Source organism: Petromyzon marinus, chromosome 80, assembly GCF_048934315.1.
Source record: "Petromyzon marinus isolate PM22_M1 ecotype Great Lakes invasive population chromosome 80, UKy_Petmar_22M1.pri1.0, whole genome shotgun sequence".
Lineage (NCBI taxonomy): Eukaryota > Metazoa > Chordata > Hyperoartia > Petromyzontiformes > Petromyzontidae > Petromyzon > Petromyzon marinus.
The window spans coordinates 7833855-7858168 of NC_133746.1; the positions used below are offsets into that span (position 1 = coordinate 7833855).

General features: G+C 50.0%; 1 protein-coding gene across 1 annotated transcript in view; it reads left to right on the forward strand.

The window, feature by feature from the left end:
- Positions 1 to 24314, forward strand: part of LOC116958596 (two pore channel protein 2-like) — a 111086-nt gene that overhangs the window by 82051 nt on the left and 4721 nt on the right. Inside the window, exons 21-26 of the mRNA XM_076057284.1 lie at positions 3666 to 3737; positions 7120 to 7193; positions 8963 to 9041; positions 12189 to 12271; positions 19883 to 19964; positions 21669 to 21769. Coding sequence (XP_075913399.1) covers positions 3666 to 3737; positions 7120 to 7193; positions 8963 to 9041; positions 12189 to 12271; positions 19883 to 19964; positions 21669 to 21769 — 491 coding nt within the window. The remainder of the gene's footprint in view (positions 1 to 3665; positions 3738 to 7119; positions 7194 to 8962; positions 9042 to 12188; positions 12272 to 19882; positions 19965 to 21668; positions 21770 to 24314) is intronic.

The window sequence follows — 24314 nt, forward strand, 5'->3', positions numbered from 1 at the left end:
TATCTCTGTGTGTATCTCTATGTGTGTATCTCTGTGTGTATCTCTGTGTGTATCTCTATGTGTGTATCTCTGTGTGTATCTCTGTGTGTGTATCTCTGTGTGTATCTCTGTGTGTATCTCTGTGTGTATCTCTGTGTGTATCTCTGTGTGTATCTCTGTGTATCTCTGTGTGTATCTCTATGTGTGTATCTCTATGTGTGTATCTCTGTGTGTATCTCTGTGTGTATCTCTGTGTGTATCTCTGTGTGTATCTCTATGTGTATCTCTGTGTGTATCTCTGTGTATCTCTGTGTGTATCTCTATGTGTGTATCTCCGTGTGTATCTCTGTGTGTATCTCTGTGTGGATCTCTGTGTGTATCTCTGTGTGTATCTCTGTGTATCTCTGTGTGTATCTATGTGTGTATCTCTGTGTGTATCTCTGTGTGTATCTCTGTGTGTATCTCTGTGTGTGTATCTCTGTGTGTATCTCTTTGTGTGTATCTGTGTGTATATCTCCGTGTGTATCTCTGTGTGTATCTCTGTGTGGATCTCTGTGTGTATCTCTGTGTGTATCTCTGTGTGTGTCTGTGTGTGTGTCTGTGTGTATCTCTGTGTATCTCTGTGTGTATCTCTGTGTGTATCTCTATGTGTGTATCTCTGTGTGTATCTCTATGTGTGTATCTCTGTGTGTATCTCTATGTGTGTATCTCTGTGTGTATCTCTGTGTGTGTGTCTGTGTGTATCTCTGTGTGTATCTCTGTGTATCTCTGTGTGTATCTCTATGTGTGTATCTCTGTGTGTATCTCTGTGTGTATTTCTGTGTGTATCTCTGTGTGTGTGTCTGTGTGTGTGTCTGTGTGTATCTCTGTGTGTATCTCTTTGTGTGTATCTCTTTGTGTGTATCTGTGTGTATATCTCCGTGTGTATCTCTGTGTGGATCTCTGTGTGGATCTCTGTGTGTATCTCTGTGTATCTCTGTGTGTATCTCTGTGTGGATCTCTGTGTGTATCTCTGTGTATCTATGTGTGTATCTCTATGTGTGTATCTCTGTGTGTATCTCTGTGTGTATCTCTGTGTGTATCTCTGTGTGGATCTCTGTGTGTGTGTCTGTGTGTATCTCTGTGTGGATCTCTGTGTGTATCTCTGTGTGTGTGTCTGTGTGTGTGTCTGTGTGTATCTCTATGTGTGTATCTCTGTGTGTATCTCTGTGTGTATCTCTGTGTGTGTCTGTGTGTGTATCTCTGTGTGGATCTCTGTGTGTATCTGTGTATCTGTGTGTGTATCTGTGTGTGTATCTCTGTGTGGCTCTCTGTGTGGATCTCTGTGTGTATCTCTGTGTGTGTCTGTGTGTGTGTCTGTGTGTATCTCTGTGTGTGTATCTCTGTGTGTATCTCTTTGTGTGTATCTGTGTGTATATCTCCGTGTGTATCTCTGTGTGTATCTCTGTGTGTATCTCTGTGTGTATCTCTATGTGTGTATCTCTGTGTGTATCTCTGTGTGTATCTCTGTGTGTATCTCTGTGTATCTCTGTGTGTATCTCTATGTGTGTATCTCTGTGTGTATCTCTATGTGTGTATCTCTGTGTGTATCTCTGTGTGTATCTCTGTGTGTATCTCTGTGTATCTCTGTGTGTATCTCTATGTGTGTATCTCTGTGTGTATCTCTATGTGTGTATCTCTGTGTGTATCTCTGTGTGTATCTCTGTGTGTATCTCTGTGTATCTCTGTGTGTATCTCTATGTGTGTATCTCTATGTGTGTATCTCTGTGTGTGTATCTCTGTGTGTATCTCTGTGTGTATCTTTTTGTGTGTATCTCTGTGTGGATCTCTGTGTGTATCTCTGTGTGTATCTCTGTGTATCTCTGTGTGTGTATCTCTGTGTGTATCTCTATGTGTGTATCTCTGTGTGGATCTCTGTGTGTATCTCTGTGTGTATCTCTGTGTATCTCTGTGTGTATCTCTATGTGTGTATCTCTGTGTGTGGATCTCTGTGTGTATCTCTGTGTGTATCTCTGTGTATCTCTGTGTGTATCTCTATGTGTGTATCTCTGTGTGTATCTCTGTGTGTATCTTTGTGTGTATCTGTGTGTATATCTCCGTGTGTATCTCTGTGTGTATCTCTATGTGTGTATCTCTGTGTGTATCTCTGTGTGTATCTCTGTGTGTATCTCTGTGTGTATCTCTCTATGTGTATCTCTGTGTGTATCTCTGTGTGTATCTCTGTGTGTATCTCTATGTGTGTATCTCTGTGTGTATCTCTGTGTGTATCTCTGTGTGTATCTCTCTATGTGTATCTCTGTGTGTATCTCTGTGTGTATCTCTGTGTGGCTCTCTGTGTATCTCTGTGTGTATCTCTATGTGTGTATCTCTGTGTATCTCTGTGTGTATCTCTGTGTGTATCTCTATGTGTGTATCTCTATGTGTGTATCTCTATGTGTGTATCTCTGTGTGTATCTCTGTGTGTATCTCTGTGTGTGTATCTCTATGTGTGTATCTCTGTGTGTATCTCTATGTGTGTATCTCTGTGTGTATCTCTGTGTGTATCTCTGTGTGTATCTCTGTGTGTGTGTCTCTGTGTGTATCTCTGTGTGTGTGTCTGTGTATCTCTGTGTGTATCTCTATGTGTATATCTCCATGTGTATCTCTGTGTGTATCTCTGTGTGTATCTCTGTGTATCTATGTGTGTATCTCTATGTGTGTATCTCTATGTGTGTATCTCTGTGTGTATCTCTGTGTGTATCTCTGTGTGTATCTCTGTGTGTATCTCTGTGTGTATCTCTGTGTGTGTGTCTGTGTGTATCTCTATGTGTGTATCTCTATGTGTGTATCTCTGTGTGTGTATCTCTATGTGTGTATCTCTGTGTGTATCTCTGTGTGTGTGTCTGTGTGTGTGTCTGTGTGTATCTCTGTGTGTGTGTCTGTGTGTGTGTCTGTGTGTATCTCTGTGTGTGTATCTCTGTGTGTGTGTCTGTGTGTATCTCTGTGTGTGTGTCTGTGTGTATCTCTATGTGTGTATCTCTGTGTGTATCTCTATGTGTATCTCTGTGTGTATCTCTATGTGTGTATCTCTATGTGTGTATCTCTGTGTGTATCTCTGTGTGTGTGTCTGTGTGTGTGTCTGTGTGTGTGTCTGTGTGTGTGTCTGTGTGTATCTCTGTGTATCTCTGTGTGTATCTCTGTGTGTATCTCTATGTGTATCTCTGTGTGTGTGTCTGTGTGTATCTCTGTGTGTATCTCTGTGTGTATCTCTGTGTGTATCTCTGTGTGTGTGTCTGTGTGTATCTCTGTGTGTATCTCTATGTGTGGCTCTCTGTGTGTATCTCTGTGTGTATCTGTGTGTATCTCTGTGTGTGTGTCTGTGTGTGTGTCTGTGTGTGTGTCTGTGTGTATCTCTATGTGTGTATCTCTGTGTGTATCTCTGTGTGTGTATCTCTGTGTGTATCTCTATGTGTGTATCTCTGTGTGTATCTCTATGTGTGTATCTCTGTGTGTATCTCTGTGTGTGTATCTCTGTGTGTATCTCTATGTGTGTATCTCTGTGTGTATCTCTGTGTGTGTATCTCTGTGTGTATCTCTGTGTGTGTATCTCTGTGTGTATCTCTATGTGTGTATCTCTGTGTGTATCTCTGTGTGTGTATCTCTGTGTGTATCTCTATGTGTGTATCTCTGTGTGTGTCTGTGTGAAGGGAATGGCGCTGGTCGCAGGAACTCTGCTGGACCTCATCCGTAACCTGAGATCCTTCGCTGGAATCCTCCTGGTGAGTGTGGTGAGCGCGGTGAGTGTGGAGGTGGTGGTGGAGGTGGTGGAGGTGGTGGAGGTGGTGGAGGTGGAGGAAGTGGAGGAGGTGGAGGTGGTGGAGGAGGTGGAGGAGGTGGTGGTGGAGGTGGTGGAGGTGGTGGAGGTGGTGGTGGTGGTGGTGGAGGAGGTGGTGACGGTGGTGACGGTGGTGACGGTGGTGGTGGTGATGGTGGTGGTGGTGATGTTGATGATGTTGTTGATGTTGATGTTGATTATGTTGTTGTTGATGTTGTTGATGTTGTTGATGTTGTTGTTGTGATGGTCTAGGTAGTCTACTATGGGTTGTTGTTGTTGATGATGTTGTTGATGTTGTTGTTGATGTTGTTGTTGATGTTGATGTTGTTGATGATGTTGTTGATGTTGTTGTTGTTGTGATGGTCTAGGTAGTCTACTATGGGTTGTTGTTGATGTTGATGTTGTTGATGTTGTTGTTGATGTTGTTGATGTTGTTGTTGTTGATGTTGTTGATGATGTTGTCTAGGTGGTCTACTATGGGTTGTTGTTGTTGTTGATGATGTTGTTGATGTTGTTGTTGTTGATGTTGTTGATGATGTTGTTGTTGTTGTGATGGTTTAGGTGGTCTACTATGGGTTGTTGTTATGTTGTTGATGTTGATGATGTTGTTGATGTTGTTGATGATGTTGTTGTTGTTGTGATGGTCTAGGTGGTCTACTATGGGTTGTTGTTGTTGTTGTTGATGATGTTGTTGATGATGTTGTTGTTGTTGATGATGATGTTGTTGATGTTGTTGTTGATGTTGTTGATGATGTTGTTGTTGATGTTGATGATGTTGTTGATGTTGATGATGTTGTTGATGTTGATGATGTTGTTGTTGTTGATGTTGTTGTTGTGATGGTCTAGGTGGTCTACTATGGGTTGTTGTTGTTGTGATGGTCTAGGTGTCTACTATGGGTTGTTGTTGATGTTGTTATTGTTGATGTTGATGTTGTTGATGATGTTGTTGTTGTTGTGATGGTCTAGGTGGTCTACTATGGGTTGTTGATGTTGTTGATGTTGTTGTTGATGTTGTTGTTGTTGATGTTGTTGATGATGTTGTTGTTGTGATGGTCTAGGTGGTCTACTATGGGTTGTTGTTGTTGTTGTTGTTGATGTTGTTGATGTTGTTCTTGATGTTGTTGTTGTTGATGTTGTTGATGTTGTTGTTGATGTTGTTGATGTTGTTGTTGATGTTGTTGTTGATGTTGTTGTTGTTGTGATGGTCTAGGTAGTCTACTATGGGTTGTTGTTGTTGTTGATGATGTTGTTGATGATGTTGTTGTTGTTGATGATGTTGTTGATGTTGATGATGTTGTTGTTGTTGTGATGGTCTAGGTGGTCTACTATGGGTTGTTGATGTTGATGTTGTTGATGTTGTTGTTGATGGTGTTGTTGTTGATGTTATTGTTGTTGATGGTGTTGTGATGGTCTAGGTAGTCTACTATGGGTTGTTGTTGATGTTGTTGATGTTGTTGTTGTTGATGTTGTTGTTGTTGATGTTGTTATTGATGTTGATGTTGTTGTTGTTGATGTTGTTGTTGATGTTGTTGTTGTGATGGTCTAGGTAGTCTACTATGGGTTGTTGTTGTTATGTTGTTGTTGATGTTGATGATGTTGTTGATGATGTTGATGATGTTGTTGATGTTGTTGATGATGTTGTTGTTGTTGTGATGGTCTAGGTGGTCTACTATGGGTTGTTGATGTTGTTGATGTTGTTGTTGATGTTGTTGTTGTTGATGTTGTTGATGTTATTGTTGTTGTTGATGGTGTTGTGATGGTCTAGGTGGTCTACTATGGGTTGATGTTGTTGTTGTTGTTGATGATGTTGTTGATGATGTTGTTGTTGATGTTGTTGATGTTGATGATGTTGTTGTGATGATCTAGGTAGTCTACTATGGGTTGTTGTTGATGTTATTGTTGTTGTTGATGTTGTTGATGTTGTTGTTGTTGATGTGTTGATGTTGTTGTTGTCTAGGTCGTCTACTATGGGTTGTTGATGTTGTTGATGTTGTTGATGTTGTTGTCGTTGTTGTTGTTGTTGTTGTTGTTGATGTTGTTGTTGTGATGGTCTAGGTGGTCTACTATGGGTTGTTGTTGTTGTGATGGTCTAGGTGTCTACTATGGGTTGTTGTTGATGTTGTTATTGTTGATGTTGATGATGTTGTTGATGTTGTTGATGATGTTGTTGTTGTTGTGATGGTCTAGGTGGTCTACTATGGGTTGTTGATGTTGTTGTTGTTGATGTTGTTGTTGTTGATGTTGTTGATGATGTTGTTGTTGTGATGGTCTAGGTGGTCTACTATGGGTTGTTGATGTTGTTGATGTTGTTGTTGTTGATGTTGTTGATGTTGTTGATGATGTTGTTGATGTTGTTGATGTTGTTGTTGATGTTGTTGATGTTGTTGTTGATGTTGTTGTTGTTGTGATGGTCTAGGTAGTCTACTATGGGTTGTTGTTGTTGTTGATGATGTTGTTGATGTTGATGATGATGTTGTTGTTGTTGTGATGGTCTAGGTGGTCTACTATGGGTTGTTGATGTTGATGTTGTTGATGTTGTTGTTGATGTTGTTGTTGATGGTGTTGTTGTTGTTGATGTTATTGTTGTTGTTGATGGTGTTGTGATGGTCTAGGTAGTCTACTATGGGTTGTTGTTGTTGATGTTGTTGTTGTTGATGTTGTTGTTGATGTTGTTGATGTTGTTGATGTTGTTGATGTTGTTGATGTTGTTGTGATGGTCTAGGTAGTCTACTATGGGTTGTTGTTGATGTTGTTGATGTTGTTGATGTTGTTGTTGATGTTGTTGTTGATGTTGATGTTGTTGTTGTTGTTGATGTTGTTGTTGATGTTGTTGTTGTGATGGTCTAGGTAGTCTACTATGGGTTGTTGTTGTTGTTGTTGTTGTTATGTTGTTGTTGTTGATGTTGATGATGTTGTTGATGATGTTGATGATGTTGTTGATGTTGTTGATGATGTTGTTGTTGTTGTGATGGTCTAGGTGGTCTACTATGGGTTGTTGATGTTGTTGATGTTGTTGTTGATGTTGTTGTTGTTGATGTTGTTGATGTTATTGTTGTTGTTGATGGTGTTGTGATGGTCTAGGTGGTCTACTATGGGTTGATGTTGTTGTTGTTGTTGATGATGTTGTTGATGTTGATGATGTTGTTGTGATGGTCTAGGTAGTCTACTATGGGTTGTTGTTGATGTTATTGTTGTTGTTGATGTTGTTGATGTTGTTGTTGTTGATGTGTTGATGTTGTTGTTGTTGTCTAGGTCGTCTACTTTGGGTTGTTGATGTTGTTGATGTTGTTGATGTTGTTGTTGATGTTGTTGTTGTTGTTGTCTAGGTCGTCTACTATGCATTTGCCATCGTGGGCATGGAGCTGTTCAGAGGCAGCATCATCTACGTGGACACCAACGGGTGAGACACACAGGGACACACGGGGACACGGAGACACACGGAGACACGGAGACACGGAGACACACGGAGACACACGGAGACACGTGGACACCAATGGGTGAGACACATGGAGACACGCGGACACACGGAGACACGGGGACACACGGGGACACACGGAGACACGGAAACACACGGAGACACACGGGGACACACGGAGACACGGGGACACACGGAGACACACGGAGACACACGGAGACACGGAGACACGGAGACACACGGAGACACACGGAGACACGTGGACACCAATGGGTGAGACACATGGAGACACGCGGACACACGGAGACACGGGGACACACGGAGACACGGAGACACGGGGACACACACAGAGACACACACAGAGACACACAGAGATACACCACACAGAGACACACACAGAGACACACACAGAGACACATACAGAGACACACAGAGACACCACACAGAGACACACACAGAGACACACACAGAGACACACAGAGATACACCACACAGAGACACACACAGAGACACACACAGAGACACCACACAGAGACACACACAGAGACACACAGAGACACACAGAGACACACACAGAGACACACAGAGACACACACTGAGACACACACAGAGACACACAGAGACACACAGAGACACCACACAGAGACACCACACAGATACACCACACAGAGACACACAGAGACACACAGAGACACACACAGAGACACACACACAGACACACAGAGACACCACACAGAGACACACACAGAGACACACACAGAGACACACACAGAGACACCACGCAGAGACACACACAGAGACACACACAGAGACACACACAGACACACACACAGAGACACACACAGAGACACCACACAGAGACACACACAGAGACACACAGAGACACACAGAGACACACACAGAGACACACACAGAGACACACACACAGACACACACACAGAGACACTCAGAGACACACAGAGACACCACACAGAGACACCACACAGAGACACACACAGAGACACACAGAGACACAGACAGAGACACACACACAGTGACACACAGAGACACCACACAGACACCACACAGAGACACCACACAGACACACACACAGAGACACACAGAGACACACACAGAGACACACACAGAGACATACACAGAGACACACACAGAGACACACACAGAGACACACACAGAGACACCACACAGAGACACACACAGAGACACACAGAGACACACAGAGACACACACACAGAGACACACACAGAGACACACAGAGACACACACAGAGACACACACACAGACACTCAGAGACACCACACAGAGACACACACAGAGACACACAGAGACACAGACAGAGACACACACACAGTGACACACAGAGACACCACACACAGACACCACACAGAGACACCACACAGACACACACACAGAGACACACAGAGACACACACAGAGACACACACAGAGACACACACAGAGACATACACAGAGACACACACAGAGACACACACAGAGACACACACAGAGACACCACACAGAGACACACAGAGACACACACAGAGACACACTGAGACACACTGAGACACACACACACACAGACACACACAGAGACACACAGAGACACACACAGAGACACCACACAGAGACACACACAGAGACACACACAGAGACTCACACAGAGACACACACAGAGACACACAGAGACAGAGACACCACACAGGGACGCTCGTAATCACGGTGACGGCGATGCTGATGGCGTTGCTGCTGATGTAGGACCGGTGTCCGAAACGCCTCGGCGTGTGGCAGCTACGAGCAGCTGCAGTACTGGTCCAGCAACTTTGATGACTTTGCGGTGAGAACAGAGTGACTCACCCACTCGCTCACCCACTCGCTCACCCACTCACTCACCCACTCACTCACCCACCCACTCACTCACCCGCTCACTCACCCACTCACTCACCCACCCACTCGCTCACCCACTCACTCACTCACTCACCCACACACCCACTCACTCACTCACCCACCCACTCACTCACTCACTCGCTCACCCACCCACTCACTCACTCACCCACACACCCACTCACTCACTCACCCACCCACTCACTCACTCGCTCACCCACCCACTCACTCACTCACCCACCCACCCACCCACTCACCCACCCACCCACTCACTCACCCACCCACCCACCCACTCACTCACTCGCTCACCCACCCACGCACCCACTCACTCACTCGCTCACTCGCTCACCCACTTACTAACCCACCCACCCACTCACTTACTCGCTCACTCACCCACTTGCTCACCCACCCTCTCACTCGCTCACTCGCTCACCCACTTACTCACTCACTCACCCACCCACTCACCCACCCGCTCGCTCACTCACCCACTCTCTCACCCACTTACTCGCTCACCCACCCACTCACTCACTCACTCGCTCACCCACTCGCTCACCCACTCGCTCACTCACCTACCCGCTCAGCCACCCGCTCACCCACCCGCTCAAGTCCTGGGTCTGGGTGTGTCTCTGTGTCTCTGTGTGTCTGTGTCTCTGTGTCTCTGGTCTGGGTTTGAGTCCTGGGTCTGGGTGTCTCTGTGTCTCTGTCTCTGTGTGTCTCTGTGTCTCTGTGTCTCTGTGTCTCTGTGTCTGTGTCTCTGTGTCTGTGTCTCTGTGTCTCTGGTCTGGGTTCGAGTCCTGGGTCTCTGTGTTTCTGTGTCTCTGTGTCTCTGTGTTTCTGTGTCTCTGTGTGTCTGTGTCTCTCTGTGTCTCTGTGTGTCTGTGTCTCTGTGTGTCTCTGTGTGTCTCTGTGTCTCTGTGTCTCTGGCCTGGGTTCGAGTCCTGGGTCTGGGTGTGTCTGTGTCTCTGTGTCTCTGTGTCTGTGTCTCTGTCTCTGTCTCTGTGTCTCTGTGTCTCTGTGTTTCTGTGTCTCTGGTCTGGGTTCGAGTCCTGGGTCTGGGTGTCTCTGTGTCTCTGTGTGTCTGTGTCTCTGTGTCTCTTTGTCTCTGTGTCTCTGTGTGTCTGTGTCTCTGTGTCTGTGTCTCTGTGTCTCTGTCTCTGTGTGTCTCTGTGTCTGTGTTTCTGTGTCTCTGTGTCTCTGGCCTGGGTTCTAGTCCTGGGTCAGGGTGTCTATGTGTCTCTGTGTGTCTGTGTCTCTGTGTGTCTGTGTCTCTGTGTATCTCTGTGTCTCTGTGTCTCTGTATCTGTGGCTCTGTGTGTCTCTGTGTCTCTGTGTGTCTCTGTGTCTCTGTGTCTCTGTCTCTGTGTGTCTCTGTGTGTCTCTGTGTCTCTGTGTCTCTGTCTCTGTGTCTCTGTGTCTCTGTTTCTGTGTCTCTGTGTGTCTGTGTCTCTGTGTCTCTGGCCTGGGTTCGAGTCCTGGGTGTCTGTGTCTCTGTGTCTCTGTGTCTCTGGCCTGGGTTCGAGTCTTGGGTCCGGGTGTCTCTGTGTCTGTGTCTCTGTGTGTGTCTGTGTCTCTGTCTCACTGTGTCTCTGTGTCTCTGTGTTTCTGTGTCTCTGGCTTGGGTTTAAGTCCTGAGTCTCTGTGTCTCTGTGTCTCTGTGTCTCTGTCTCTGTGTGTCTCTGTGTCTCTGTCTCTGTGTGTCTCTGTGTGTCTCTGTGTGTCTCTGTGTGTCTCTGTGTCTCTGTCTCTGTGTCTCTGGTCTGGGTTCGAGTCCTGGGTCTGGGTGTGTTTGTGTCTCTGTGTCTCTATGTCTCTGTGTCTCTGGTCTGGGTGTGTCTATGTGTCTCTGTGTGTCTGTGTGTCTGTGTCTCTGTGTGTCTGTGTCTCTGTGTCTCTGTCTCTGTGTCTCTGTGTCTCTCTGTGTCTCTGTGTGTCTCTGTGTCTCTGTCTCTGTGTGTCTCTGTGTCTCTGTCTCTGTGTGTCTCTGTGTCTCTGTGTCTCTGGTCTGGGTTCGAGTCCTGGGTCTGGGTGTCTCTGTGTCTCTGTCCCTGTGTGTCTCTGTGTCTGTGTCTCTGTCTCTGTGTGTCTCTGTGTCTCTGTGTCTGTGTTTCTGTGTCTCTGTGTCTCTGGCCTGGGTTCTAGTCCTGGGTCAGGGTGTCTCTGTGTGTCTCTGTGTGTCTGTGTCTCTGTGTGTCTGTGTCTCTGTGTCTGTGTGTCTGTGTCTCTGTGTCTCTATGTGTGTCTGTGTCTCTGTGTCTCTGTGTGTCTGTGTCTCTGTGTGTCTGTGTCTCTGTGTGTCTGTGTCTCTGTGTGTCTGTGTCTCTGTGTCTCTGTATCTGTGTCTCTGTGTGTCTCTGTCTCTGTGTGTCTCTGTGTCTCTGTCTCTGTGTGTCTCTGTGTGTCTGTGTCTCTGTGTCTCTGTGTCTCTGTCTCTATGTCTCTGGTCTGGGTTCGAGTCCTTGGGTCTGTGTGTCTCTGTGTCTCTGTGTGTTTCTGTGTCTCTGTGTGTCTCTGTGTCTCTGTATCTCTGTGTGTCTCTGTGTCTCTGTATCTCTGTGTGTCTCTGTGTCTCTGTGTCTCTGGTCTGGGTTCAAGTCCTGAGTCTGGGTGTCTCTTTGTGTCTCTGTGTCTGTGTCTCTGTGTCTCTGTGTGTTTCTGTGTCTCTGTGTCTCTGGCCTGGGTTCTAGTCCTGGGTCAGGGTGTCTCTCTGTGTCTCTCTGTGTCTCTGTGTCTCTGTATCTGTGTCTCTGTGTCTCTGTGTCTGTGTCTCTGTGTCTCTGTGTTTCTGTGTTTCTGTGTCTCTGTGTCTCTGGCCTGGGTTCTAGTCCTGGGTCAGGGTGTCTATGTGTCTCTGTGTCTCTGTGTGTCTGTGTCTCTGTTTGTCTGTGTCTCTGTGTGTCTCTGTGTCTCTGTGTGTCTCTGTATCTGTGTCTCTGTGTTTCTGTCTCTGTGTGTCTCTGTGTGTCTGTGTCTCTGTGTCTCTGGTCTGGGTTTGAGTCCTGGGTCTGGGTGTCTCTGGGTCTCTGTGTTTCTGTGTCTCTGTGTCTCTGTCTGTGTCTGTCTGTGTCTCTCTGTGATGATCTTCACTACGGCCTTGCTGTAGGCTGCCTTGATGCTGCTGTGGGACGTGATGGTCGTGAACAACTGGCAAGTCTTCCTGGACGTCTTCTCCAGATACGCAGGCCCGTGAGTTACACAGACAAAGGTCCCCCGGGTAGCCTCCAACAGGCTGCAGGGGAAAGTGCTGTTAGCTGGCACCTCGCACACAGACACAGACAAAGGTCCCTCGTGTAGCTTCTAACAGACTGCAGGGGCAAGTGCTGTTAGCTGGCACCTCGCACACAGACACAGACAAAGATCCCCTGTGTAGCCTCTAACAGGCTGCAGGGGCAAGTGCTGTTGGCTGGCACCTCACACACAGACATAGACAAAGGTCCCCCGTGTAGCCTCTAATAGGCCGCAGGGGCAAGTGCTGTTAGCTAGCACCCACCTCACACACAGACACAGACAAAGATCCCCCGTGTAGCCTCTAACAGACTGCAGGGGCAAGTGCTGTTAGCTAGCACCTCGCACACAGACACAGACAAAGATCCCCCGTGTAGCCTCTAACAGGCTGCAGGGGCAAGTGCTGTTAGCTAGCACCTCACACACAGACACAGACAAAGGTCCCCCGTGTAGCCTCTAACAGGCTGCAGGGGCAAGTGCTGTTAGCTAGCACCTCACACACAGACACAGACAAAGGTCCCCCGTGTAGCCTCTAACAGGCTGCAGGGGCAAGTGCTGTTAGCTAGCACCTCACACACAGACTCAGACAAAGGTCCACCGTGTAGCCTCTAACAGGCTGCAGGGGCAAGTGCTGTTAGCTAGCACCTCGCACACAGACACAGACAAAGGTCCCCCGGGTAGCCTCTAACATACTGCAGGGGCAAGTGCTGTTAGCTGTCACCTCACACACAGACACAGACAAAGGTCCCCCGTGTAGCCTCTAACAGGCTGCAGGGGCAAGTGCTGTTAGCTAGCACCTCACACACAGACACAGACAAAGGTCCCCCGTGTAGCCTCTAACAGGCTGCAGGGGCAAGTGCTGTTAGCTAGCACGTCACACACAGACACAGACAAAGATCCCCCGTGTAGCCTCTAACAGGCTGCAGGGGCAAGTGCTGTTAGCTAGCACCTCACACACAGACACAGACAAAGGTCCACCGTGTAGCCTCTAACAGGCTGCAGGGGCAAGTGCTGTTAGCTAGCACGTCACACACAGACACAGACAAAGATCCCCCGTGTAGCCTCTAACAGACTGCAGGGGCAAGTGCTGTTAGCTAGCACCTCGCACACAGACACAGACAAAGGTCCCCCGGGTAGCCTCTAACATACTGCAGGGGCAAGTGCTGTTAGCTGTCACCTCACACACAGACACAGACAAAGGTCCCCCGTGTAGCCTCTAACAGACTGCAGGGGCAAGTGCTGTTAGCTAGCACCTCACACACAGACACAGACAAAGATCCCCCGTGTAGCCTCTAACAGGCTGCAGGGGCAAGTGCTGTTAGCTAGCACCTCACACACAGACACAGCCAAAGATCCCCCGTGTAGCCTCTAACAGGCTGCAGGGGTAAGTGCTGTTAGCTAGCACGTCACACACAGACACAGACAAAGATCCCCCGTGTAGCCTCTAACAGGCTGCAGGGGCAAGTGCTGTTAGCTAGCACGTCACACACAGACACAGACAAAGTTCCACCGTGTAGCCTCTAACAGGCTGCAGGGGCAAGTGCTGTTAGCTAGCACGTCACACACAGACACAGACAAAGATCCCCCGTGTAGCCTCTAACAGACTGCAGGGGCAAGTGCTGTTAGCTAGCACCTCGCACACAGACACAGACAAAGGTCCCCCGGGTAGCCTCTAACATACTGCAGGGGCAAGTGCTGTTAGCTGTCACCTCACACACAGACACAGACAAAGGTCCCCCGTGTAGCCTCTAACAGACTGCAGGGGCAAGTGCTGTTAGCTAGCACCTCACACACAGACAAAGGTCCCCCGTGTAGCCTCTAACAGGCTGCAGGGGCAAGTGCTGTTAGCTAGCACCTCACACACAGACACAGACAAAGGTCCCCCGGGTAGCCTCTAACAGGCTGCAGGGGCAAGTGCTGTTAGCTAGCACCTCACACACAGACACAGACAAAGATCCCCCGTGTAGCCTCTAACAGGCTGCAGGGGCAAGTGCTGTCAGCTAGCACCTCACACACAGACACAGACAAAGGTCCCCCGTGTAGCCTCTAACAGGCTGCAGGGGCAAGTGCTGTTAGCTAGCACCTCACACACAGACACAGACAAAGATCCCCCGTGTAGCCTCTAACAGACTGCAGGGGCAAGTGCTGTTAGCTAGCACCTCACACACAGACACAGACAAAGATCCCCCGTGTAGCCTCTAACAGACTACAGGGGCAAGTACTGTTAGCTAGCACCTCACACACAGACACAGACAAAGATCCCCCGTGTAGCCTCTAACACCCTGCAGGGGCAAGTGCTGTTAGTAGCGAGTAGCAGCAGCAACCTTTGAAGGCTACCGGCACTGTGGCACACACAGAGGGGGTGGGTGGCCAGCACCACCACGCCCGGCCGCCTTTGTCTCTCCCCCAGTGCTAGCGAAGTTCACTGCACACCACTACACCAGCTACTCAGTTGAGGCTGAGTCGACCTAGGGGAGGCCCAGGATATAACTGTCCACTGCTCACAGACACACACGGGGAGACAAGGAGACACAGACACACACGAGGAGACACGGAGACACAGAGACACACGGGGAGACAAGGAGACACAGAGACACACGGAGAGACAAGGAGACACAAAGACACACGGAGAGACAAGGAGACACAGAGACACAGACGGAGAGACAAGGAGACACAGAGACACACGGGGAGACAAGGAGATACAGAGACACACGGGGAGACAAGGAGACACAGATACACACGGGGAGACACAGAGACACACGGGGAGACACAGAGACACACGGGGAGACAAGGAGACACAGAGACACACGGTGAGACACAGACACACACAAGGAGACACAGAGACACACGGGGAGACAAGGAGACACAGACACACACGGGGAGACAAGGAGAAACAGAGACACACGGGGAGACACAGAGACACAGAGACACACGGGGAGACACAGAGACCCACGGGGAGACAAGGAGACACAGAGACACACGGGGAGACAAGGAGACACAGAGACACACGGGGAGACAGAGACACACACAGGGAGACACAGAGACACACGGGGAGACAAGGAGACACAGAGACACGCGGGGAGACAAGGAGACACAGAGACACACGGGGAGACAAGGAGACACAGAGACACACGGGGAGACACAGAGACACAGAGACACACGGGGAGACACAGAGACACACGGGGAGACAAGGAGACACAGAGACCCACGGGGAGACAAGGAGACACAGAGACACACGGTGAGACACAGACACACACAGGGAGACACAGAGACACACGGGGAGACAAGGAGACACAGAGACACACGGAGAGACAAGGAGACAGAGACACACGGGGAGATAAGGAGACACAGAGACACACGGGGAGACACAGAGACACACGGGGAGACAAGGAGACACAGAGACACACGGGGAGACAAGGAGACACAGAGACACACGGGGAGACACAGAGACACATGGGGAGACACAGAGACACACGGGGAGACAAGGAGACACAGAGACACGGGGAGACACAGAGACACACGGAGAGACAAGGAGACAGAGACACACGGGGAGACAAGGAGACACAGAGACACAGAGACACACGGCTAGTGTGGAAGTCTCCACTAACTCTCCACCACTGACCCATCACCGATGCTGAAGCGGTTGATGGGCACACGCACACGCACTGTGTCTACGCGTGTCTCTGTGTGTCTCCGTGTCTCCGCTGTGTCTACGCGTGTCTCTGTGTGTCTCCGTGTCTCCGCTGTGTCTACGCTGTGTCTCTGTGTGTCTCTGTGTGTCTCCGTGTCTACGTGTGTCTCTGTGTCTCCGTGTGTCTCTGTGTGTCTCTGTGTCTCCGTTTGCCTCCGTGTGTCTCCACTGTGTCTCTGTGTGTATCTGTGTGTCTCCGTGTGTCTCTGTGTGTCTCTGTGTGTCTCCATGTGTCTCTGTCTGTCTCTGTGTGTCTCCATGTGTCTCTGTGTGTCCCCACTGTGTCTCTGTGTGTCTCTGTGTGTCTCCACTGTGTCTCCACTGTGTCTCTGTGTGTCTCTGTGTGTCTCTGTGTGTCTCCACTGTGTCTCCACTGTGTCTCTGTGTGTCTCTGTGTGTCTCCGTGTGTCTCTGTGTGTCTCCACTGTGTCTCTGTGTGTCTCCACTGTGTCTCTGTGTCTCCACTGTGTCTCTGTGTGTCTCTGTGTGTCTCCATGTGTCTCTGTCTGTCTCTGTGTGTCTCCATGTGTCTCCGTGTGTCTCTGTGTGTCTCCACTGTGTCTCCACTGTGTCTCCACTGTGTCTCTGTGTGTCTCTGTGTGTCTCTGTGTGTCTCTGTGTGTCTCCACTGTGTCTCCGTGTATCTCTGTGTCTCTGTGTGTCTCTGTGTGTCTCTGTGTGTCCACACTGTGTCTCCACTGTGTCTCTGTGTGTCTCCACTGTGTCTCTGTGTGTCCACACTGTGTCTCCACTATGTCTCTGTGTGTCTCTGTGTGTCCCCACTGTGTCTCTGTGTGTCTCTGTGTGTCTCCACTGTGTCTCTGTGTCTCCACTGTGTCTCCACTGTGTCTCTGTGTGTCTCTGTGTGTCTCCACTGTGTCTCTGTGTCTCCACTGTGTCCCCACTGTGTCTCTGTGTGTCTCTGTGTGTCTCCACTGTGTCTCTGTGTGTCGCTGTGTGTCTCCGTGTGTCTCTGTGTGTCTCTGTGTGTCTCCGTGTGTCTCTGTGTGTCTCCACTGTGTCCCCACTGTGTCTCTGTGTGTCTCTGTGTGTCTCTGTGTGTCTCCACTGTGTCTCTGTGTGTCTCTGTGTGTCCACACTGTGTCTCCACTGTGTCTCTGTGTGTCTCTGTGTGTCCACACTGTGTCTCCACTGTGTCTCCACTGTGTCTCCACTGTGTCTCTGTGTGTCTCTGTGTGTCTCTGTGTGTCTCCACTGTGTCTCCACTGTGTCTCCACTGTGTCTCTGTGTGTCTCCACTGTGTCTCTGTGTGTCTCTGTGTGTCTCTGTGTGTCTCTGTGTGTCTCCACTGTGTCCCCACTGTGTCTCTGTGTGTCTCTGTGTGTCTCTGTGTGTCTCTGTGTGTCTCTGTGTGTCTCTGTGTGTCTCCACTGTGTCTCCACTGTGTCTCCACTGTGTCTCTGTGTGTCTCCACTGTGTCTCTGTGTGTCTCTGTGTCTCCACTGTGTCTCCACTGTGTCTCCACTGTGTCTCTGTGTGTCTCTGTGTGTCTCTGTGTGTCTCTGTGTGTCTCCACTGTGTCTCTGTGTGTCTCTGTGTGTCTCTGTGTGTCTCTGTGTGTCCCCACTGTGTCTCCGTGTCTACGTGTGTCTCCGTGTGTCTCCATGTGTCTCTGTGTGTCTCTGTGTCTCCGTGTGTCTCTGTGTGTCTCTGTGTCTCCGTTTGTCTCCGTGTGTCTCCACTGTGTCTCTGTGTGTCTCTGTATGTCTCCACTGTCTGTGTCTCCACTGTATCTCCGTGTGTCTCCGCGTGTCTCCGTGTGTCTCCGCGTGTCTCTGTGTGTCCCCACTGTGTCTCCGCGTGTCTCCGCGTGTCTCCCTGCAGGTGGTCTCAGCTCTATTTTGTGTGCTGGTGGTTCGTCTCCTCCGTCATCTGGGTCACTGTGTCTCTGTGTGTCTCTGTGTGTCTCTGTGTGTCTCTGTGTGTCTCCACTGTGTCTCTGTGTGTCTCTGTGTGTCTCTGTGTGTCTCCACTGTGTCTCCACTGTGTCTCTGTGTGTCTCTGTGTGTCTCTGTGTGTCTCTGTGTGTCTCTGTGTGTCTCCACTGTGTCTCTGTGTGTCTCTGTGTGTCTCTGTGTGTCTCTGTATGTCTCTGTGTGTCTCTGTGTGTTTCTGTGTGTCTCCACTGTGTCTCCACTGTGTCTCTGTGTGTCTCCACTGTGTCTCTGTGTGTCTCTGTGTGTCTCCACTGTGTCTCTGTGTGTCTCTGTGTGTCTCTGTGTGTCTCCACTGTGTCTCTGTGTGTCTCTGTGTGTCTCTGTGTGTCTCTGTGTGTCCCCACTGTGTCTCTGTGTGTCTCCACTGTGTCTCTGTGTGTCTCTGTGTGTCTCTGTGTGTCTCTGTGTGTCTCCACTGTGTCTCCACTGTGTCTCCGTGTGTCTCTGTGTGTCTCTGTGTGTTTCTGTGTGTCTCTGTGTGTCCCCACTGTGTCTCCACTGTGTCTCCACTGTGTCTCCACTGTGTCTCTGTGTGTCTCCACTGTGTCTCTGTGTGTCTCTGTGTGTCTCCACTGTGTCTCTGTGTGTCTCTGTGTGTCTCTGTGTGTCTCCACTGTGTCTCTATGTGTCTCCACTGTGTCTCCACTTTGTCTCTGTGTGTCTCTGTGTGTCTCCACTGTGTCTCTGTGTGTCTCTGTGTGTCTCTGTGTGTCTCTGTGTGTCTCCACTGTGTCTCCACTGTGTCTCCACTGTGTCTCTGTGTGTCTCTGTGTGTCTCTGTGTGTCTCCACTGTGTCTCTGTGTGTCTCTGTGTGTCTCTGTGTGTCTCCACTGTGTCTCTGTGTGTCTCTGTGTGTCTCCACTGTGTCTCTGTGTGTCTCTGTGTGTCTCTGTGTGTCTCCACTGTGTCTCCACTGTGTCTCTGTGTGTCTCTGTGTGTCTCCACTGTGTCTCTGTGTGTCTCCACTGTGTCTCCACTGTGTCTCTGTGTGTCTCTGTGTGTCCCCACTGTGTCTCTGTGTGTCTCTGTGTGTCTCCACTGTGTCTCTGTGTGTCTCCACTGTGTCTCCGTGTGTCTCCGCGTGTCTCCCTGCAGGTGGTCTCAGCTCTATTTTGTGTGCTGGTGGTTCGTCTCCTCCGTCATCTGGGTCACTGTGTCTCTGTGTGTCTCTGTGTGTCTCTGTGTGTCTCTGTGTGTCTCCACTGTGTCTCTGTGTGTCTCTGTGTGTCTCCGTGTGTCTCTGTGTGTCTCTGTGTGTCTCTGTGTGTCCCCACTGTGTCTCCACTGTGTCTCTGTGTGTCTCCACTGTGTCTCCACTGTGTCTCCACTGTGTCTCTGTGTGTCTCTGTGTGTCTCCACTGTGTCTCTGTGTGTCTCTGTGTGTCTCCGTGTGTCTCTGTGTGTCTCTGTGTGTCTCTGTGTGTCTCCACTGTGTCTCTGTGTGTCTCCACTGTGTCTCTGTGTGTCTCTGTGTGTCTCCACTGTGTCTCTGTGTGTCTCCACTGTGTCTCTGTGTGTCTCCACTGTGTCTCTGTGTGTCTCCGTGTGTCTCTGTGTGTCTCCACTGTGTCTCCACTGTGTCTCTGTGTGTCTCCACTGTGTCTCTGTGTGTCTCCGTGTGTCTCTGTGTGTCTCCACTGTGTCTCCACTGTGTCTCCGCGTGTCTCTGCGTGTCTCTGTGTGTCTCTGTGTGTCTCTGTGTGTCCCCACTGTGTCTCCACTGTGTCTCTGTGTGTCTCTGTGTGTCTCTGTGTGTCTCCACGCTATCTCCACTATGTCCCCACTGTGTCTCCATGTGTCTCTGTGTGTCTCCACTGTGTCCCCACTGTGTCTCTGTGTGTCTCTGTGTGTCTCCATGTGTCTCCACTGTGTCTCTGTGTGTCTCTGTGTGTCTCCGCGTGTCTCTGCGTGTCTCCCTGCAGGTGGTCTCAGCTCTATTTTGTGTGCTGGTGGTTCGTCTCCTCCGTCATCTGGGTCAACCTCTTCGTGGCACTCATTCTCGAGGTGATAACCCGGGCCTGATGATCAATACATGATCAATATCCACCGATCGATCAATGATGGAACAACCTTGCCACTGATGATCAATACCCACCGATCGATCAATGATGGAACAACCTTGCCACTGGCGATCAATACTCACAGATCAATCATTGATGGAACAGCCCTGAATCTGGCGATCAATATCCACCAATCGATCAATGATGGAACAACCTTGCCACTGATGATCAATACCCACCGATCGATCAATGATGGAACAACCTTGCCGCTGGCGATCAGTACCCACAGATCAATCAATGGCGGAACAACTCTGAACCTGACGATCAATACCCACAGATCAATCAATGATGGAACAACTCTGAACCTGGCGATCAATACCCACCAATCGATCAATGATGGAATAACTCTGAACCTGGCGATCAATACCCACCGATCAATCATTGATGGAACAACTCTGAACCTGGCGATCAATACCCACCAATCGATCAATGATGGAACAACCCTGCCACTGATTAGACGTACCGATCAGCTAACAGCACTTGCCCCTGCTGTCTGCTAGAGGCTACACGGGGGACCTTTGTCTGTGTGTGAGGTGCTCGCTAACAGCACTTGCCCCTGCTGTCTGTTAGAGGCTACACGGGGGAGCTTTGTCTGTGTCTGTGTGTGAGGTGCTAGCTAACAGCACTTGCCCCTGCAGCCTGTTAGAGGCTACACGGGGGATCTTTGTCTGTGTCTGTGTGAGGTGCTAGCTAACAGCGCTTGCCCCTGCAGCCTGTTAGAAGCTACACGGGGGACCTTTGTCTGTGTCTGTGTGTGAGGTGCCAGCTAACAGCACTTGCCCCTGCAGCCTGTTAGAGGCTACACGGGGGATCTTTGTCTCTGTTTGATGATGCTGGCGATGATGTTGGTGATGGTGACGATAGTGACGGTGGTGACGGTGGTGATGTTGGTGGTGATGTTGATGATGATGGTGATGTTGGTGATGATGTTGGTGACGATGGTGATGTTGATGATGATGGTGATGTTGGTGGTGATATTGGTGACGATGGTGATGTTGGTGATGTTGATGATGGTGATGTTGGTGATGATGGTGATGTTGATGATGTTGGTGATGATGTTGGTGACGATGGTGACGATGGTGACGGTGGTGATGTTGATGATGTTGGTGATGTTGATGATGGTGATGTTGGTGATGATGGTGGTGATGTTGATGATGGTGACGATGGTGATGTTGGTGATGATGATGTTGGTGATGATGGTGATGTTGGTGATGTTGATGATGATGTTGGTGATGATGGTGATGTTGGTGGTGATGTTGATGATGATGGTGACGATGGTGATGTTGGTGATGATGATGTTGGTGATGATGGTGATGTTGGTGATGTTGGTGATGTTGGTGATGATGGTGATGTTGGTGGTGACGATGGTGACGATGATGATGTTGGTGGTGATGATGATGGTGATGTTGGTGGTGATGTTGATGATGATGGTGATGTTGGTGATGTTGATAATGATGTTGGTGATGATGGTGATGTTGGTGATGATGGTGATGTTGGTGGTGTTGTTGATGATGATGGTGATGATGGTGATGTTGGTAATGTTGATGATGATGATGTTGGTGGTGACGATGGTGACGATGGTGACGATGGTGATGTTGGTGATGTTGATGATGATGGTGATGTTGGTGGTGATGTTGGTGATGGGCAGAGCTTCATCACCAAGTGGGACCGCAGCCAGAACCAGGGACCTGCCGACTGCAACCAGGAGGAGCACCTCGCATACGGCAGCAACCTACACATCATCTTCCGGTGACTCAGGGTCAGAGTGAGACTCAGTGAGATTCAGGGTCAGAGTGAGACTCAGGGAGACTCAGGAGGAGCACCTCGCATACGGCAGCAACCTACACATCATCTTCCGGTGACTCAGGGTCAGAGTGAGACTCAGTGAGACTCAGGGTCAGAGTGAGACTCAGGGAGACTCAGGAGGAGCACCTCGCATACGGCAGCAACCTACACATCATCTTGCGGTGACTCAGGGTCAGAGTGAGACTCAGGGAGACCGGGTCCCAGGGTCAGAGTGAGACTCAGTGAGACTCAGGAGGAGTACCTCGCATACGGCAGCAACCTACACATCATCTTCCGGTGAGACTCAGGGAGACTCAGGGTCAGAGTGAGCCTCAGGGAGACTCAGGGCAGAGTGAGACTCAGGGAGACTCAGGGAGACTCAGGGTCAAAGTGAGACTCAGGGAGACTCTGGGTCAGAGTGAGACTCAGGGAGACTCAGGGTCAGAGTGAGACTCAGGGAGACTCAGGGTCAGAGTGAGACTCAGGGAGACTCAGGGAGACCGGGTCTCAGGGTCAGAGTGAGACTCAGTGAGACTCAGGAGGAGCACCTCGCATACGGCAGCAACCTACACATCATCTTCCGGTGAGACTTAGGGAGACTCAGGGTCAGAGTGAGACTCAGGGAGACTCAGGGTCAGAGTGAGGCTCAGGGAGACTCAGGGAGACTGGGTCTCAGGGTCAGAGTGAGACTCAGAGTGAGACTCAGGGAGACCGGGTCTCAGGGTCAGAGTGAGACTCAGTGAGACTCAGGGTCAGAGTGAGACTCAGGGAGACTCAGGGTCAGAGTGAGACTCAGGGAGACTCAGGCAGACCGGGTCTCAGGGTCAGAGTGAGACTCAGGCAGACTCAGGGAGACTCAGGGTCAGAGTGAGACTCAGGGAGACTCAGGGTCAGAGTGAGACTCAGGGAGACTCAGGGAGACTGGGTCTCAGGGTCAGAGTGAGACTCAGAGTGAGACTCAGGGAGACCGGGTCTCAGGGTCAGAGTGAGACTCAGGGAGACTCAGGGTCAGAGTGAGACTCAGTGAGACTCAGGGTCAGAGTGAGACTCAGGGAGACTCAGGAGGAGCACCTCGCATATGGCAGCAACCTACACATCATCTTCCGGTGACTCAGGGTCAGAGTGAGACTCAGTGAGACTCAGGGTCAGAGTGAGACTCAGGGAGACTCAGGGTCAGAGTGAGACTCAGGGAGACTCAGGGAGACCGGGTCTCAGGGTCAGAGTGAGACTCAGGGAGACTCAGGAGGAGCACCTCGCATACGGCAGCAACCTACACATCATCTTCCGGTGACTCAGGGTCAGAGTGAGACTCAGTGAGACTCAGGGTCAGAGTGAGTCTCAGGGAGACTCAGGAGGAGCACCTCGCATACGGCAGCAACCTACACATCATCTTCCGGTGACTCAGGGTCAGAGTGAGACTCAGTGAGACTCAGGGTCAGAGTGAGACTCAGGGAGACCGGGTCTCAGGGTCAGAGTGAGACTCAGGGAGACCAGGTCTCAGGGTCAGAGTGAGACTCAGGGAGACCGGGTCTCTGGGTCAGAGTGAGTCTCAGGGAGACTTAGGGAGACCGGGTCTCAGGGTCAGAGTGAGACTCAGGGAGACCGGGTCTCAGGGTCAGAGTGAGACTCAGGGAGACCGGGACTCAGTGAGACTCAGTGAGACTCAGTGAGACTCAGGGAGACTCAGGGTCAGAGTGAGACTCAGGGAGACTAAGGGAGACTGGGTCTCAGGGTCAGAGTGAGACTCAGGGAGACTCAGGGAGACCGGGTCTCAGGGTCGGAGTGAGTCTCAGGGAAACTCAGGGAGACCGGGTCTCAGGGTCAGAGTGAGACTCAGGGAGACCGGGTCCCAGGGCCAGAGTGAGACTCAGGGAGACCGGGTCTCAAGGTCAGAGTGAGACTCAGGGAGACTCAGGGAGATCGGGTCTCAGGGTCAGTGTGAGACTCAGGGAGACCGGGTCTCAGGGTCAGAGTGAGACTCAGGGAGACCGGGTCTCTGGGTCAGAGTGAGACTCAGGGAGACCAGGTCTCAGGGTCAGAGTGAGACTCAGGGAGACTCAGGGAGACCGGGTCTCAAGGTCAGAGTGAGACTCAGGGAGACCAGGTCTCAGGGTCAGAGTGAGACTCAGGGAGACTCAGGGAGACCGGGTCTCAGGGTCAGAGTGAGACTCAGAGTGAGACTCAGGGAGACCGGGTCTCAGGGTCCGAGTGAGACTCAGGGAGACCGGGTCTCAGGGTCAGAGTGAGACTCAGGGAGACTCAGTGACACTCAGTGAGACTCAGTGAGACTCAGTGAGAGACTCAGTGAGACTCAGTGAGAGACTGAGTCTCAGGGTCAGCGTGAGACTCAGTGAGACTCAGTGAGACCCAGTGAGACTCAGGGTCAGCGTGAGACTCAGTGAGACTCAGTGAGACTCAGTGAGACTCAGTGAGAGACTCAGTGACACCCAGTGAGAGACTCAGTGACACTCAGTGACACTCAGTGACACTCAGTGAGAGACTCAGTGAC